The sequence below is a fragment of the Passer montanus genome, unplaced genomic scaffold (genome assembly GCF_014805655.1).
Source record: "Passer montanus isolate IOZ18808 unplaced genomic scaffold, ASM1480565v1 scaffold15, whole genome shotgun sequence".
NCBI lineage: Eukaryota > Metazoa > Chordata > Aves > Passeriformes > Passeridae > Passer > Passer montanus.
Window position 1 is genome coordinate 7,079,257 of NW_024362051.1, and position 16,502 is coordinate 7,095,758.

A 16,502-nucleotide genomic window follows, 5' to 3' on the forward strand; every position below is an offset into this window, starting at 1 on the left:
TGCATGGCTCCAAAGTCAGGGCCAGCTGAGTGACAGAGCCTGCAGAGCAAGTGCTGGGTGAAGGTGGATGAGCTGAGGGTCCCAGTGTGGTTCCCACTGCTCACAGCTCCACACTGATCCCTCACTGCTGGCACTGCTGGGGGACCCCTCCAGTGGGAATTCAGTGTGCACAAGCAGCTCCTGCAAATACCCCCACAGGGCAGCTGAACCTGAGCCCTTGGCCCTATCACTGCTGTGCATGAAAAAAAAACCAAGTTACAACACGCAGCTGGTGCTGGAGGTGTGATTTTAAACTGTGCCCTTGCAGGGAGTGAAGGAAGGAAGATCACACACTCTGTCGTCACAAGAGAGAGATCCAGACCTTGGGAATTTGGGGATGGCTAGACTGAAAGCAAAGGGAGAGCTGGTCTTTGGCTGACCCTCTGCCCCCGGGGACCTGTCAGGGGGAGGGGACAGGCGGCTGTGGAGGCTGTCACCCAGCCCAGGGGAGCTCTGGAGCCAGCCACATGATGGGTTAGCTGATTACTGTTTAACTCACAGAGTGAGGGATTACACGGCCCACAGAACTCCTGCATGGAAACATGAGCAGCCCTGCACCACCTCCTTCCCACTCAGATGACCTCTAAGGATCAGAGGGTTTTTCCAAGGGTTTTTCTTTATTAAACCCTTCATCAGGAACAAGCATCACAAGCTGTGCTCGAGGTGCCCTCACACAGAGCTGCTTCTGAGCAGTGTTTGCTCCTCTGCCTCACCATGCAGCCAGCACCAGCTGCAGGGTGCAGCACCCCAGAAAACACAAATGCTCCCCACCTTAGCTCACCACACTGATAAAGCCACCATGGGGAGTGTCACATCTCACCTCACCTCTTACACCTGAGGTTTTCTCCCCACCTCCATCACAGAAGGGAAAAAAGCTTTACTAACAACAAGCTTCTTCCTGAGAAATGCTGCATTCTGCTTCCAGCAAAATGAATTAAACTAGGTCTAATCTCAAGGCTTTTAAAAGGAAGAAACAAGGCCCAGACCACAAGCAAATGAACAGGAAACAGGGAAAAAATCCCTGAACCTCATTTATGTTGGAGCTCGGGGGCAGTAAAAACCATTCCCTGGGGTGTACAATATTTTTTTTTTGTATTTGTCAGTTCCTATCCTGGAAATGAGGGCAAAGAAGGGAAAGAAAGCTCAGGAGTTTCTGACCACACTAATTTTATTAGAATTACTTAACTAAGCTGCTCACTCCTCTCCTTTAGGACTGACCTAGCTTTCTTTGGGGTTTTTTTGCTGACCCATCTGGGCACAGCCCTTGAAGGGCACCTGCTCCAGGGACCAGGTGATCAGAGCAGGAATTTTGTCCTCTTCTTCCTTTCTGTCATTACCAAAACACACCGGACTGCAGCAACTCACCCTGTTGAAAATCTGGGCTGCTAAAACACATTGGGATCAAGAGAACAACAGTGTTATTTCAGGCAGCAGAAAAAAGTGCCATGGGAGATTAAACATCTGTGACTGCCAAATCAGTATCGGCAGGACTGAGCCTTGAAACTACAACTCCTGTGCCAGCAACTTCTTTGATGTGCACCATGAACATTTAGGGCACTGAACACGTGCTCGATGGTAATGTATTCATGATCCAAGGTCTTGTTAGGGGAAAAAAAACTAACACATAAAGCACTGAGCCAAACTCCACAGTAACCTCCCAGTGCCCCACATGCTATCTACTCACCCCACAGGAATTAGTCAAGGGTGGCCAGCATCACCCATCAAGTACAGCAAACTGCAGACCCATGTCTCTTTTCAAACCCTCCTGCCTGTGCTGCAGCTCCTGACAGAGCCACAGCCCGAGGGCTGGGGACAGCAGTGGCCCGTTCAGCCCAAGCACTGTCTGGGGTCACAAGCAGTACCTGTAAACATGGCACAAAAATAAGGGCTGCAGGCTGCCAGCACCACCCGGTGAGCTTCCATCTCCACGGTCTCGGCCACAATCACCACATCACACAGGAGCCGCTTGCTGGGGAAACACCACAAAACACAGAGATCATTTCACAAGTCCCTGTCAGGCAAAAAGCTACATCACTACAGCCCAAAAAAAGTGGAAGACCCACCATTACAGACACAGCGCCTGAGCTTCTGCCAATCCCAGGGGAAGGTCCTCTAATGCTTCAGTACCAGCTCCTATCACTATTTGCCTACAGAGCAAAGCCTGAATCCTCCTGAGGCTGCAGCCCTGCCTGTGCTTCTGCTTTCCCCAGGGAAAAAAAAACTGAAAGCCAAACGAGGAGTACATGCTGCTCAAAGAACAAAGGACAAACAGCTCTTCACCCCTCAAACAAGCAGGGTTTGGAGGAGGCACAGAAGAGATTAAAGATTTGGGCATTACCTATGGCCGGGCTCTACTAGATCTGTAAGACAAGAAATAGCCATGCAAGGGAACACCAGCATCACCTCCGTCTTTCCACAGGGAAAAGGTGCAGTGGAAAATGAAGTGATTTCTGCACACCCTTCCAGGCTTGTCACAAAGGAAAGTGGCCACCAAAATATGTCCTGGCACTGGTAGGTGCAGAGGCTGCCTCAGCCAGAGGAGAGGTATCAGTCACTGGAGTTCATCCATGGGCCTAAGGACTTCATTTACCTCATGAATTAGTCTGGGATTAAGAGTCACTGGGATAAAGAACGGGGTTCCAGACAGAAACCAAAAAAAAAAACAACCTTGTAAGCTCCCCCACTGACTCATTGTAGAGCTTTGGAAAAGTCACTTCATTAAGGAGTGACCTTTTCTGCTCGCCCCACGTATGTCCTTTGAGGATTCATTAGTTAATGTTTGCACAGAGCTTCGCAGATGCCGACAGCAAGAAGTGCTCAGCCTCCCAATAAGTTGGTTTAAGATGCTTAAGCATACAAATGCAAACTAAGGGTGTTCTTTTCAAATGTCAAGCCCAAAAAAGGACCAGTGCCTGTAAATCTAGATGTTGCCTTCTCTTTGGAAATACTTATCTCCACACTGAACTTTGTCTTTAGGAAGCTGCATTATCAAATAAACATACACAGAGCTTCTAATGGACCAGTCTCTTCTTCTCCACATACTGAAATATGTGAAAAAACAGCTGTGAAATGGAGGGCTATAGTTGGAAAACAAAAGAAAGAACTGGCAGTCTGTACTCTACATTCATTCCAGTTTGGAAGGAGGAAGGGCAATGAGGGGAACCCTTTAAGAGCCTCTTAATGGAAGCTTCCTCATTTCTTTTACCTTATGTAAAAGATGCTCTGTTCAATTCCATTTTGGGCTATAGTAATCTAAAGTACCACTCATAAAATTAATTTCATCTACATTTCCCAACTAAAAGCCTAAATGACATGGTTTAGTGGCAGTGCTGGGTTAAGGGTTGGACTCAATGATCTTAGAGGTCTTTTCCAACCTAAATAATTCCATGATTCTATATAGTAAAATTCTATATAGTACACTACATAGGCTAAAGGCTTAGAACGATTTTTCTAGACCCTCTGAATGAGATTTCTGGATGCATGTGAAGGGAGAAACTATTATTCAAGGCATCTGTTGACACTGATTGCTGAGAGCTTAACAGATCCCAAGCTCAGTGCACATTCAAGAGATATAGAAACTGTAGATTCCACAACAGCAACAGGGGCCAACCAAAAAAAAAAAAAACAAAAAAAAAAACACCACAGCACCCAGAAGATGAAAACATCATGCAGGTGCTTAATGGCAGCTTTCATTCTTCTATATTTTATCTGTTCAGTATCGCCCAAGATACCTAACCACAGGCACTAAGAAGCATTGTCTGTCTCTAGTTATTCCCACTCTGCTTCAATTAACAAAGGAATAATAGCAGCACAATAGATTTCTCAATATATCTGCACAAAACTTTAGTTTCAGATCCTTTGCTTTCAGTACAAAGAAAGGACCAGAAGGATGCCAGTTAAATGTAAAAAAAAAAAAAAAAAAAAAAATTTACAACATAGCCTGCTTCATGTAATAGTTACAATATTTCCATTTTGTTCCTATGCAACAGAAACTCCCTGTCAGATATCTGTCGAAGGAAACATTTTCAATCCTTCTCCACACTTATCTAGTGTGTATTAGGAAACTACTTAATCCATGGAGAGTTAGCTATTACAGTCTCTTTTGATTACTTGGAGTGTGCAGAAGAGCAAAGGATGTTACCTGCTTCCATCACATCCCCTCAACAGTTAGGGAGCACATATATTCATGTGTGTGACACACACACTTTACATAAGAATTCTTTTTAAAACTACAAGGGTGAAAAGTCTAATGAATTAGTCAGAGAGATGCTCACTGAACTTCTGTCTGGTCAGTGGGATAACAGCCACCAAGAAAGAATCCAGGCTGAACCACTGCCACTGCTCTGCTGAGGTGATGACAGCAGTTTTCAAGGCTGTGTTCACAGATATTTTTTTCAGCCTCTGTTCTCCCTGTACCCACACAGCTGTGTAAAGACCAAGGTGTTCTCTTTTAAATAATATTAGGATTTTTCAATTTGCAAGAAGAGAGCTGACATTCTTCCTGAGTACTTGCTTTTTTTTTCTACGCCTTACTTTGGAGTGCTGAGCACAGACTGAGTGATGCTGCAAGTTAAAGAGACTAAGAACAGTACATTAATAATCTTTGGTCTGTAATTATGTGTAGGTGTCTTAATGTCTGTAATGTTCTATTACTGGGTTTCAGACCCTTATCTCAGTTAAGAACGTAGTTTACAGCTGAATTTGCTGAAAGTAATGGAAAATACTAAATGAATTATCATCTATAAATGAAGGCCATGGCTCAGATAATGTTTTTGGGAAGACAGAGGTCTGAGACTGGGGAGAGCAGCTCACCAGAAAAGGACTATATTTTAGCTTCCTATCTGTGATTAATCCTCTACATGCAACCATTAGCTGTAACAAAAATGGCACAGACTATTTTTTACATCTCTCAATCAGCATAATTCTGCTAAACCAGACAGGGTGCCCAGTAAGTCAAAAGTGTACCTCCGTAATTCATTCATGACCTTGAAAGCCTTTCTCATGTGGGAGGGATTGACTGTCACTGTGCGCTGGTCCTTTTCATCTTCAGCTGCCTCAGAGGAACGGGAACTCTGCTTAATGCTGAAAACAGGGACAAAAAAAGGAGCAGAAAGTTTGATTCAATGGCAGTTTAAAAAACAAGCAGCTTAAAACTGCAGCACAGGGTATTAAGCATGGAGCTACTCACAAGTCAGTCAGTCAGTTTAGGTTCTCCACATGAAGCACATCATAAAATGCAGCTACTTCTGCATGGATGTTGAAAACCAACTCAGCCCACATTTCAGCCAGCAGGGAAGAAAAGAAAGAAGTGCCAAACACCTGAGGACAAAGCCCAGTCTTATAGGCTTCAGGCCAAGAAAGTAGTATAAGTTGAAATTCAAGCCAGAACATAATTGCCTCACTGAATAGAAATAGACTTCAGCACTGGGAACTATAAGAGTACCATGGATTTTTTCAACATTCATACTGAGAAAAAGAAGTTTAGCCTTCAATGTCCCATCTGAAAAATGCAAGCACACAATACATGACTTGTATCTTCTTTAGAGGCAAGTAGAAAAGGGCTATTAAATCTCCCTGCACAGCTTTCAAAGCTTTACTGAAGCTGCTTTCCATTTCAGAAATAGTCTATTTATTACCACTGAAACATATGGAATGAATTATTAAACCTTCCTACCAGAACCACCAGCTCCATAGGTAATGTCAAAGCAGAGGCACTCAGCTCTGTCTGTGTTTAACCAGGCCAACAGGTGCCTAAGGCACACACGTGTCCTCATTACTTTGTTGGCAGCATTGGCTCTGTACACACCACTGACAGCGGGTCAATATCTCCAGCTCCCTGATCTGAAAGCCTGTGAAACCACTTGGAGCTAAAGGCTCCCACCTGAGAAAGGAGCAGCACTTTGAGGCAGGTCCCTGTCCTGTTCAGTCCATGGCTCACCCCTCAAACCCTGGCAGGCAAAGGCAAACAAGACAAGTCAAGGAGGGTTGTCTGTGTCTAAAGCCAACTCCAAGAGAATGGCAGATCTCAGGAGGCAACTCCATTGCCCCATGTGCCTGACTGGAGACCTTCTCAGAGCTTTCCCCTCCAGTCTCCTTCACCTTTGTCCCCTCCTCCCTACCACCTTTCTGAGTTGGGCTAGCATGATTAAAAAGGCTGAACTGGGCTAAACCAGCAGTCTGGACAACCCAGCATCCTGGCTCTCTGGTGACCAGAAGGTGATGTCTGAAGAAGGGTACAGAGCAGGGAAGTGTGGAAGGATCCTTCCCAGAACACCCTGTCAGCTCCTGTCAAGGTGTGTAGGCATGCACCTATATATATATACACACATATATATATACAAGCACACTTACACACACTGACTTTTCCCTTTGAAAAACACATCATTCACTATTTACAACCCTGACAGTGTGAAGCCCTGGCTAACATTACATCCTGCCTGCTCCTGACCAGTGGCTGTCACCACCACCATGTCCCTTGACACCACACAAAGCTCTCTGCCCCCACAACAGTCTTTGGTGAGCTGGACTCTCCTTCCTGGAGAAGCAAGAGGCTGAGAGGCTGAGCAGCAGCCAAGCTGCACACAGCTCAAATCCATGCCTGCATACTGAGCAGCCTTCAGCTTTGTGCCTGAGACAAAGGTTAATGCCAAAACCCAGCCAAGTCCAATTCTTTCACTTTGCTGAGCGAGTGAAATATTTTCAGTCATAAGTGAAGCCACAAGGCTGAGCAGAACATCACTCAGCTCATGTCCCAGTGAGGGAGACAACTTCCCAAACTCCATTACAGTCATCATCCAATTAGCTTAGTATGGCTGGATGAAAAGAAGAAAAATCAGAGAGGAGAATACCTCGTGTTAAGTGCTCAGTATTCAAGGGACTGGTACCAGGCAACGACACAAACAGCTTTTCTATCCCTGAGGAACACTGAACTCTTTCTGTGCCACATGAACTGCCAGAGGTGTTCATGGAGCCGCGCTGGCACTTGGGTCTCCCCCAGCTCTGCACACTCCAGGGAAGAAGCTCCTTGCTCCAGGGACACAGCCAAACCCAGCTAAGCCTCAGTGCTGTGTCTGTCACAAAAAGCCCTCATTGAAACTTTAGGCCAGGTGACCACAGCTTTCATCACCCCAGCATAAACCCTTGGTTTTCAAACAGCTAAACCTACCCATGTGGCACCATTGAGCTAAGAAGGGGAGAAAAGGCTCTGGAAGTGCAAGTGACTTCATGGAGCTTTCAGGCTCCAAAGCTGGAACACGTACAGGAAGTAAGCAAAGTAAACAGAAAATTAAAAATAAATAAATAAAAAGAAAGTGAAACCAAAAGAGAGAGTCAGGGAGAGCCACTCCCACTGCTCCAGGGGCAGGACAGCTGGATCAGCACAGGACACTGCCCTGGGCAGCCTCACAGACACCTCACAGACCCAAAACCAAGCCATGCACACAGAAACCATAGGGGCTCTTTAATAAGAACAAGCACCCTGCTGAGATTTGTTTATTAGCTCTCCAGTGCCAGAGACCAAAGATGTTCAAACTTTTCTGCTGGCAAAAGATACAGCTCAAAGAACACAGCAAGTTTCACTGAACACCAAAGTAAATGTCAGGTCAAATGTCAAGCTTTCATAAAGCCTCAACTACACCAACATTTGTCTGTGTATTTTAAAAGCAAAAAAACTTGCTTCAGGATTTTGGAAGAAGATCAATCAGCTCTTCCTAAAAAGCAGGAAAGATAAGTTTTTTAAAAAACCTCCTAGGAGACATCCTCAGCTTAATTAAAAGGGGCAGATTTCAGAATTTGCCAAAGGTTTACCATGAGAAAATACTGCAGATTGTCTGGTTAAAAACTTATTTCAAAAAAGATCAAGATATGCTACTTAAAGTTTTTTTCCAAGTGACTCATATCAAAAAAACAAATTTGAAGAATTAATGGCTAAGAGCCTTTAACTCATCTCTAAGACTGATTCAGCTACCATAGAATTGTGTTCCAGCAACTGACAGAGGATGATTTTATCTGGGAGAGATATTTTACACTTCCATGCACATACTCTCAGAGATCACTGACACATTTCCAACATAAAAATGCAAGAACCTGAATGCTCCAAGCAAATGCACCCTGACAGAAAGCAAAAGCTGCCCCTGAGAAGACCAAACCATTACACTTCACAGCCTTTTCCGAGATTTGTCCCCCAACAAGGCTAAGAATTACAACACTTATTACACTGTTGTTATTTTAATGGATTAAAGCAAAGGAGGAATAGGGTCCTCTGATCAAAGACCCCAGCCAAGACCAACTGGAGATGCTAGAGCCCCTGCACCCTGTGACCACAGGGGCATTGCCCCCACGTTTGCCAAGCTGATGTCCTCCTACAGCAGCAGCACTCGTGAGCCAGCTGCCAGGAGCAATTTGTTCTATTCCTGGGCTATCCGAGGCCGTGCACTCAGTGAATGGACAAATGATTTAATTTCCCTGAGCCAGATGAACATCCTCTTTATAGGCACAGCAGGATGCTCCTAAAATGAGCAGAGAGGCTCTTAGTTTCAGGCTGTGCCAACCCCACTGCCCCCTCCTGCGTGGCCTTTCAATGATGTCCCCGAGTAGAACAAATGAACCCCTATTTGAGAGTCCCCAGTTAAGCCAGTGAAGCTAATCACTACCCTGTTGACACTGTGTTCCTCCTCTCCAGGACCCCCTAGCAGAGCTGGGCTGAGGTTGCCAGAGTTCACAGCCCAGCTCCTGCCCAAGTGTGGCCACCACCCAGTTGACAGAAAGGTACTTTAAAAACCCATACCCCACCGTTCTGCTGCCTGCATGTATCCACTGTAAAGTTGGGTTGCCTTAGTTACCAGCAATAATTACAGATGTCTTTGTAGATTATGTGAAAGAATAAAAGCTTTCCTTAGAGATAAACTGTCCCCTGGCAAGATTATTGCCGTGCAGAGAGCTGGTAAACCCCAGGAACAAAAATCCCAGCTCTGCCAAATCCAATTCTAACACTGGCTTTATGGGAGCCAGGAGTTCACCCTGAAGGAAGGGCAGATCTCAAATGCAGAAGGGCAAGGTTCTGCTCCTGTTTCTGGGAGAACAGCCTCCAGGCTGAGCACCTAACCCAGCATGAACAGCACAGAACACGGGCTGTCTCCCTGGGGAGGTGATGGGACACCAGCCACGTCCAGCCCAGCCTCATCCCAACCTGCATCCCTGCGGGGTCTCTGGGAGCTGCTCTCCTCTCCTGCCTGAGCACCACAGGCTGAGCTCTGCTCTCCTGCTTGGTCCCTGACACTGCAGAGCTTCAGCACCACAAGCTGGGCCAAAGAGCCAGCTGGGCTCAGAGTCCTGCACGGGCAATCCAGCACCTCTGTAGCAGCTTCATACCCCTGGGCTCACTTAAAAGTGCCTGCTAACCATGGATTTCCAAAGCCTGTGGAGCTTCTTTGGGGGATATGTAAGAATCACCACCAGAAAATGTTAATCTGCATTTCTGAGAGGTTTGACATCACTCTGGTCTAAAAAACTGACAGATGCCCAATAGCAATTGGTAGTCTTCAAAACTTGAATACCTCTACAAAAATCAACAGAGACCAAAATTAGTCTTAGTTTTAGTCTAAGCACAATGAAAAATCATTTTACTTTAACTGGCCTAATTCTCTGTTTAGAATCAACACCCCAAATCACAGGACAAATACATTATGCCCAATAGTTTTATTTCTCTAGTCAGGCAGACACAGTAAGGAAAACATGCCAGTGTAACGGCATAGTTATAAAAATCTCACTTTCTGAATTTGTCTTTAGGTACATACAAAGACATTTAAAAATTGTGACTGAAGGGATCCACATACTGAACTGGGTTTTGAGAGGATTTCAGAGAAATGCATTACCATTAAAACATATGGGAGGCAGTGTAATGGAAAGGATTATTTTTCTTTTAATAGCAATATTATTTTCCTATTTTGTTGATTTTTTTTTTTCAGTGCCTAGATCAACATGGAGACATTAGCTTAGGAAAACACACAACTGGCATACAGGAGATCCCTAAAAGAGTATTCATATCAAAGGAGACCTCCGGGGGAAAGAAGACTTTGGGAACTAGTCAGAAGAAAAGTCTTTGCTGACACTAATGGAAACAACACAAAATAACTCAAATATGACAATACCATTTGCTTTCAAAGACAAATGTTGTATTTCTCAGATACCAGAGACTATCTTCACTTAAATATGAAACCACAGGTGTTTTAATATTTTAACCAAAAAAATAACATTCCAGAGGGTTTTTTCCTATTCAAACTCCAAAACATCTTGCAAATTCAGAATCAGAGAACCATGCCTAACTGTAAGCCTTATGCAATTTCTGCATAAAATAGAAGTATCATCATTTTTTACTAACAGCACAGTAAAAGAAGAGCAGGATTCTAAAATATTTTATTGCCACATGTGAATGTTCCAGGTTAAATCTCCCTTGCCCTCAGGTGCTTCTGCTCATGTGCAATGACATGGGCACATGATACCACTGAAGGTCCTGGGTGTGCAAGTTACCAGGATATTTGAGTCTGGGCAGGCTGGGGACCAGAGTCAGAGGTGAAGTGAGCACCAACAACGAAAAGGGAAAATGCAATAATGTTAAAAACCAGGGGGAACTCTGCCATAATGAAAGTCACCAAGTGAAAAATTTGAAGACCAATCTGCCCAACAGAGATCTGAATTGAAGTGTGGGGCAAAAGCACAGCCGCAAGCACAGACCGAGCCCACCAAGCTCATTTTTGAGCACCTCCTCCCAGGACTTGCTCCGAGCAGCCAAAGCAGCCCCAGCACAGCCCCACACACCGTGCCCTTTTGAACCAGAAAGCAGGTGAATATTTCCAGCTTTTCTTGCCAAGAGTCAAACCCCATATCATTACTGCCCACAACCAGTTCAGGACCGCCCTCCTCTTCCCAAAAACTAGAAATGAAAGCAGCAATTTAGGTAATCATTCCTCACTTCCAGAGGCAGAGAACATGCTGATGGGGATAGTCCTTCATGCCCTAAAAACAGATGGTCTGGAAAAAACAGGATAAGGTAAAACAGCCCAGGTATTTTGCCAGGGGCTTTTTCACCACTGTATCCCCAGAAAATACAGTCAGAATGAGACCATTGCTGGTAGCCATCAAAAAAAAAATAACAAACAACTGTGCCAAGGATGAGCCCAGCCTGGGGTATCAAAACAGCTCTGTTCCATTTCCTCAAACACAGGCTCATTTATACAAATAAAGAAAAAAAAAAAAAGAAAAGGAAATCCTATTCCATGAACTGGCATCTAGCATGACAAACTAAGATTTCAAGGCACTTGAAATTAATTAATATTTGGATGAATGTTCAGAGGTGACTGTTCACACCATTACGGGAAGCAGAAGCCCTACAATGAGAAACGTGGCAGGATGAAATGTTTTGCACATTAAATACACAAACAGTTGCAACTCTTGAGTCACAGAAGGGTAGAAAGCTGCCCTTTGGAGCTCGGAAAACAACTCCTACAGGCTGCTGTGAATGTTTTCCCTCAACAGAAGGAAAATTTCCAGAATTTGGGGGTTGACTCCAGCTTAATTTTCTAATGTATCATATTTAAACAAAACTCCTGTCAAGCCCTGACATTTAGTCCTACCAGGAGGTCAAGCCCCCTCTCTGTTCCCCCACCCCCTGCAAGGTCACCAGCACAAAAGGAAGCACTCAGCATATCCTGTTCTTTAAAAAAAATTGTAAAAATCCCGGAGCAGTTTAATGTTTCGTTTGAAGAAGCACAAGCTTCTGGTGTGCAAAAGGCACCTGACAGAGGGGAGCAATGAGGGCAGAGCCAAAACCCTGAACATCTCTCTGGCATCCACGAGGTCCCTGCGCAGAATAGTATCTTTTATGGGTTCAGTGGACATTAGGTCGACTCTGTAAACACTTCTTCACACAGGTTGTGGAGCAAAACAGCTGCCTGGCAGGAAATAAAGTCTGCACGGCCCGGCTCCCGTGCGAGGGAGGCGCGGGATGCCCTGCACTGCCCGAGCACCGCACACACGGCAGGAAAACCGACCCCAAAGCATCCACAGACGATATGGATTTCACTCGTGACTCAAAAAAGCAGCGGATATCAGCGAGTGTGTGTGGAGCGGAATGCCGAACTCGGCTGCCTGAGGCTCCAGGCGCAGGCAGGGCACACACAAGCCCAGCACGTTGTGCCGGCGGGGCAGCTACCCACCCCCCTGTCCTGCATCTCATCCCCCTGTCCTGCATCCCACCGCCGTGCCCGGCACCCTTCCTCCTTGCCCGGCACCTCCATTTCAGCGAACACCCCCCGCCCTGCCTCGCTCGCGTCCTTAATTACATCCCAAACACATCCCACGGAAGCCCCTCCGCTGTCGGCGCGGGGCGAAGCCGCCTGTCACCATGACATTGCAACACGCCCGAGCGGCGCCTTCATTCCTGCCGCGGGGGTCCCCGCAGCCGCGCCCCGCATTCCTGCACAGCCCCGCACGGCTCGCAGCCCGCGGCCGGGCATCCCCATCCCGCGGCGCTCCGGGCGGACACAAAGGCTTGCTGGCGGTACCCACCTCTCCTCCTCCATTGTGCGGGGCGGCGGCGGGGCCGGCTCAGCGCCCCGGGCCCGGCATGGCTGCGAGCGGCCGCCCCCGGCATCCATCCCCCGCCGGGCCCGGCATCCATCCCCCGCCCGCGCTGCCGCCACCGGGACCTGTCCCCGCGCGGCCCAGACTGCTGCAGTCCCCGCGATCTGCCGGCTGCACAGAAGTTTTAGCGGCTGCACACCCCCAGTGCCCAGGTCGAGCCCGCGCACAGGGCAGCGCAGGTGAGGAAGGAGAGTCCCGGCGCTCCGAAGTCTCCCCATTCCCACCGCAGAAAGCAGGGTCTCACCTCCAGTCCCCCAGTTCATCAGAACCTTCCTGTCCTTTATGCAATCTATCAAACGCACCCTGCACAGGCAATATAGGTCCTTCTCCACTGCAGGTGCAATTTAGCCTAAAGCACTGAACTAAATTACATTTGTTTTATTCCAATTGATACAAATGCACAGAGTTCTACCTTCTATCTTCTTTCCCACCCCCGCCCATCCCCCCATTTTATTAAAAGAATTTTTCAGTTGTATTCTGCACCACTGAGGCCTTAGAGGTTAATTGTATTAAAGACAAGAAACATTTTCCTTCTTCATTACTCATCCATTCACAAAATGTTCTTGTGCAAAAGGAAGAGAGAACTAGAAGTATCAAGAGATTTCTCTTTGAAGATGCCATTTCATTTTGTAAATAAATTACCTCACTCTTGTATGTTTCTCCTCAAGCCATGTCCTCAGCCCAGGTTTCATACATTTTTTTCAAACCTTTCAGCAATGATGAACAGATGCTATTGTGCCTTCCACAGGAGGGTTTCAAAAGCTTGTTGAGAATCTTAACTACTCATCACCTTATTTCTTCAGGTAAGAAAACTTAACACACCTGAAACTTACAGGACTTTATCAAAGACACAGGGGGATTGAGTCCTGCTATTTAAACACCATTTGGCAGCCTACCCCTAAACAGAAGAAATACAGATAAAGCCATGAAGTCAAACTTCACACAGAATTCAGGTAAAATTCCTTCATTTTCCCTAGAGAATCCTGTTAAACTATCAGTTTAACACATCCAGTTCCTCAATACTGTCCCCATGTCCAGTCTTACAATGTTGATGCACAACATGCAAAACTGCAAGACACAAGCTCAAACCAGAGAAAAAGGAACTATATAAAAATAGTAGAATTTACCTTGGAAATGAGGGCTAGAGCTTGTTTCCTCTGAGTAAATTCCTCAGTAATCACAAAAAGTCCAGATACAAAACCATGTCCTGAAACCACTGCAAAGTGCCTATGTATTTTTATTAACACAAAGTTTTTCAATAACAAAATATTAGGCTTTCACCTTAAAAATTTACATCTCATACCAGTCAACCTGGGAGCTAAGCACCTCAATGGAACCAAACAGCAATACCTGCTTACATGCTTTGCCCCACAGGTTTGTGTACCCCTGGATTCTACAAATCCTGAAAGGTACAGTGACAGACGAGCAAAACAGTGAGTAGTCCTTGCTGGAGTATAACAAAAGCACGTTCCAGCAACCAGAGATTATCTTTACAGCAGCCTTGCAAAATAATCATGACTTGGTAACAACCCCAAGGCAAAAAACTTCTTGTTTGTTTTTAAGGGCAAAGACTGGTATCTTGAAAAAGCATTCAGCTAAAAGGAATTAGTGACACCTGATGGGTGGAATCTTACCTACCTTAGACATTGACAACCATATAACCAATTCTCAGAGTAGAAAGGTCCCCAAAACACAAATTCCAGCCAGTCCCATCATCCCTCAGCCCATCAATAACTTCGCAGATTTCTGTGACAATCTTCAGATCTACCAAATCTCCCCATTTCAAGGAGCCACAGGGAGACAGGAGAGAAAAGCATTGCCAGTGTCTCCACAGCAGCAAGGAATTTCTTCAATAAAACTGGCATGAAGGGAGGGAATAAAAACAGTCCCTACCAATCTGATCCAAAACTCTCCCCTGGCCCAAAATCCAGCAGCTGGTTTAATGCTGAGGTTATGAGGAAAGGATACCAAGTGCTTACGAGAATTTAATTTAATTTAATTGTGAAGAGCCCCAATACAATCAGCACCTTGTCAATCTCCACAGCCTCTGCAGAAGCCTGAAAGGTCACTTTGCCTTCCAAAAACCCAGCAGAAAGCAAATGGCATCAAATTGGGAAAAATCCTTCCTAGTTCTGCAAGGCAGACTGCAGGAGTTGTGAATCACTGGATCATCCAGCCTGAATACGGTGCAAACAACAATTCAGGAACACTTCAGTCCCCAGTACATACCTGTTTCCAGGTATATACCAATGTTCAGGCTTCTGAGACCCATATCAAGCAATTTCCTATCTATGGCAGCTCTCCTGCTTAGTTGCATAATCTCTTCCATGAAATTATTAATCAACTTCCTTCAAAAATCTATGGTTTCAATATGGAAGAGCTGGGAAAGGTGTAAATAAAACACTGCATTCACAGAAGCTTCTAAAGCTGCACCTTCACAACCTAAATTATTTTTCATTCTGTTTTGGGTTTTTTTGAGATCTAGATATTTAGATAAAAATATATGTTGATAGATATAAATATATTTATATTTATTAATGCATATATTAACTATATATATATTTATCTTTGAGTGACCAAACTGATCTCACCCTAAAGCCTGTCCTGCTTTGAGGGTTCTTTGGACCAGATCAGCTCCAGGAGTGTCTTCCAAATAAACTTATTTTGTCATCCCAATTAAGTAGACATTCATTTAGACAGATCTGTATTTAGACCATATGTTTTATTGGAAAAGGTTCTGTAAGGATTTTAATATAAGAAAAGCAATATATAGGGGATCTGCTGGAATAGCTGCCTTGGTAGCTCCAGGCCAGTTGCAGTCACTTGGCGGTGGCACTCAGGTACTGGCTCCCAAGGCACCCGGAGATGGAGGTGCCTCAGCAGAGGAGTCCTGAGGGTATCTGGTATCTGCTGCCCTGCTGCTGCTAGAACTCAGCAACAAAACCAAATCAGCACTACAATTTACCTGCTGCAGCAGCTCAGGAATTCAAGTTCTCACAAGGCTCAAAAGGATGCTCTGGGAGACTCTGAGGTAAGGATCTTCCCAGGGCTGGAGCCAGGGATGCCCTGGCAGCTGAAGCAGTGAGAGACTCCCACCGGAGCGCTGTTTTCTGAAGCTGTGGTTGGCAGAGCAGAGGCTGGAGCAGCCAGGCCAGCATTCCCCCGGGACGTGCATCCCCCGGGATGTGCATCCCCCGGGATGTGTATTCCCTCCCACCCTGGGACGTGCATTCTCCCCCCCGGGACGTGCATTCCCCCCCGGGACGTGCATTCTCCCCCGGGACGTGCATTCTCCCCCGGGACGTGCATCCCCCCGGGATGAGCATCCCCCGGGATGTGCATTCTCCCCCGGGATGTGCATCCCCCCCGGACGTGCATCCCCCCGGGACGTGCATCCCCCCGGGACGTGCATCCCCCCCGGGACGTGCATCCCCCCGGGATGAGCATCCCCCGGGATGTGCATTCTCCCCCGGGATGTGCATCCCCCCCGGACGTGCATCCCCCCGGGACGTGCATCCCCCCGGGACGTGCATCCCCCCCGGGACGTGCATCCCCCCGGGATGAGCATCCCCCGGGATGTGCATTCTCCCCCGGGATGTGCATCCCCCCCGGCCGGGACGTGCATTCTCCCCCGGGACGTGCATCCCCCCGGGATGAGCATCCCCCGGGATGTGCATTCTCCCCCGGGATGTGCATCCCCCCCGGACGTGCATCCCCCCGGGACGTGCATCCCTCCCCGGGATGAGCATCCCCCGGGATGCTGCAGGAGCAGCAGCCTCTCCAGCGGCGCTCCGGGCTGTTGCCCTCTGCTGGCACACATCCCA

The 16,502-nt window shown here is 46.6% G+C and overlaps 1 protein-coding gene across 3 annotated transcripts in view; it reads right to left on the minus strand.

The window, feature by feature from the left end:
* The window catches only part of KLHL3 (kelch like family member 3), a 48,100-nt gene extending 35,424 nt beyond the window's left edge, over positions 1-12,676 (minus strand). For 2 of the 3 annotated variants that reach the window (XM_039701350.1, XM_039701352.1), the window contains exons 1-3: positions 12,604-12,676; positions 5,005-5,121; positions 1,902-2,008 (exon numbers count right to left, since the gene is read on the minus strand). In XM_039701350.1, the coding sequence (XP_039557284.1) occupies positions 1,902-2,008; positions 5,005-5,121; positions 12,604-12,617 (238 nt within the window). In that variant the 5' untranslated portion in view covers positions 12,618-12,676. Of the gene's footprint in view, positions 1-1,901; positions 2,009-5,004; positions 5,122-5,227; positions 6,137-12,603 lie in introns of those variants that run through there. The other variant, XM_039701351.1, reaches the window with a different exon arrangement.
* Positions 12,677-16,502: the final 3,826 nt, after the last annotated feature.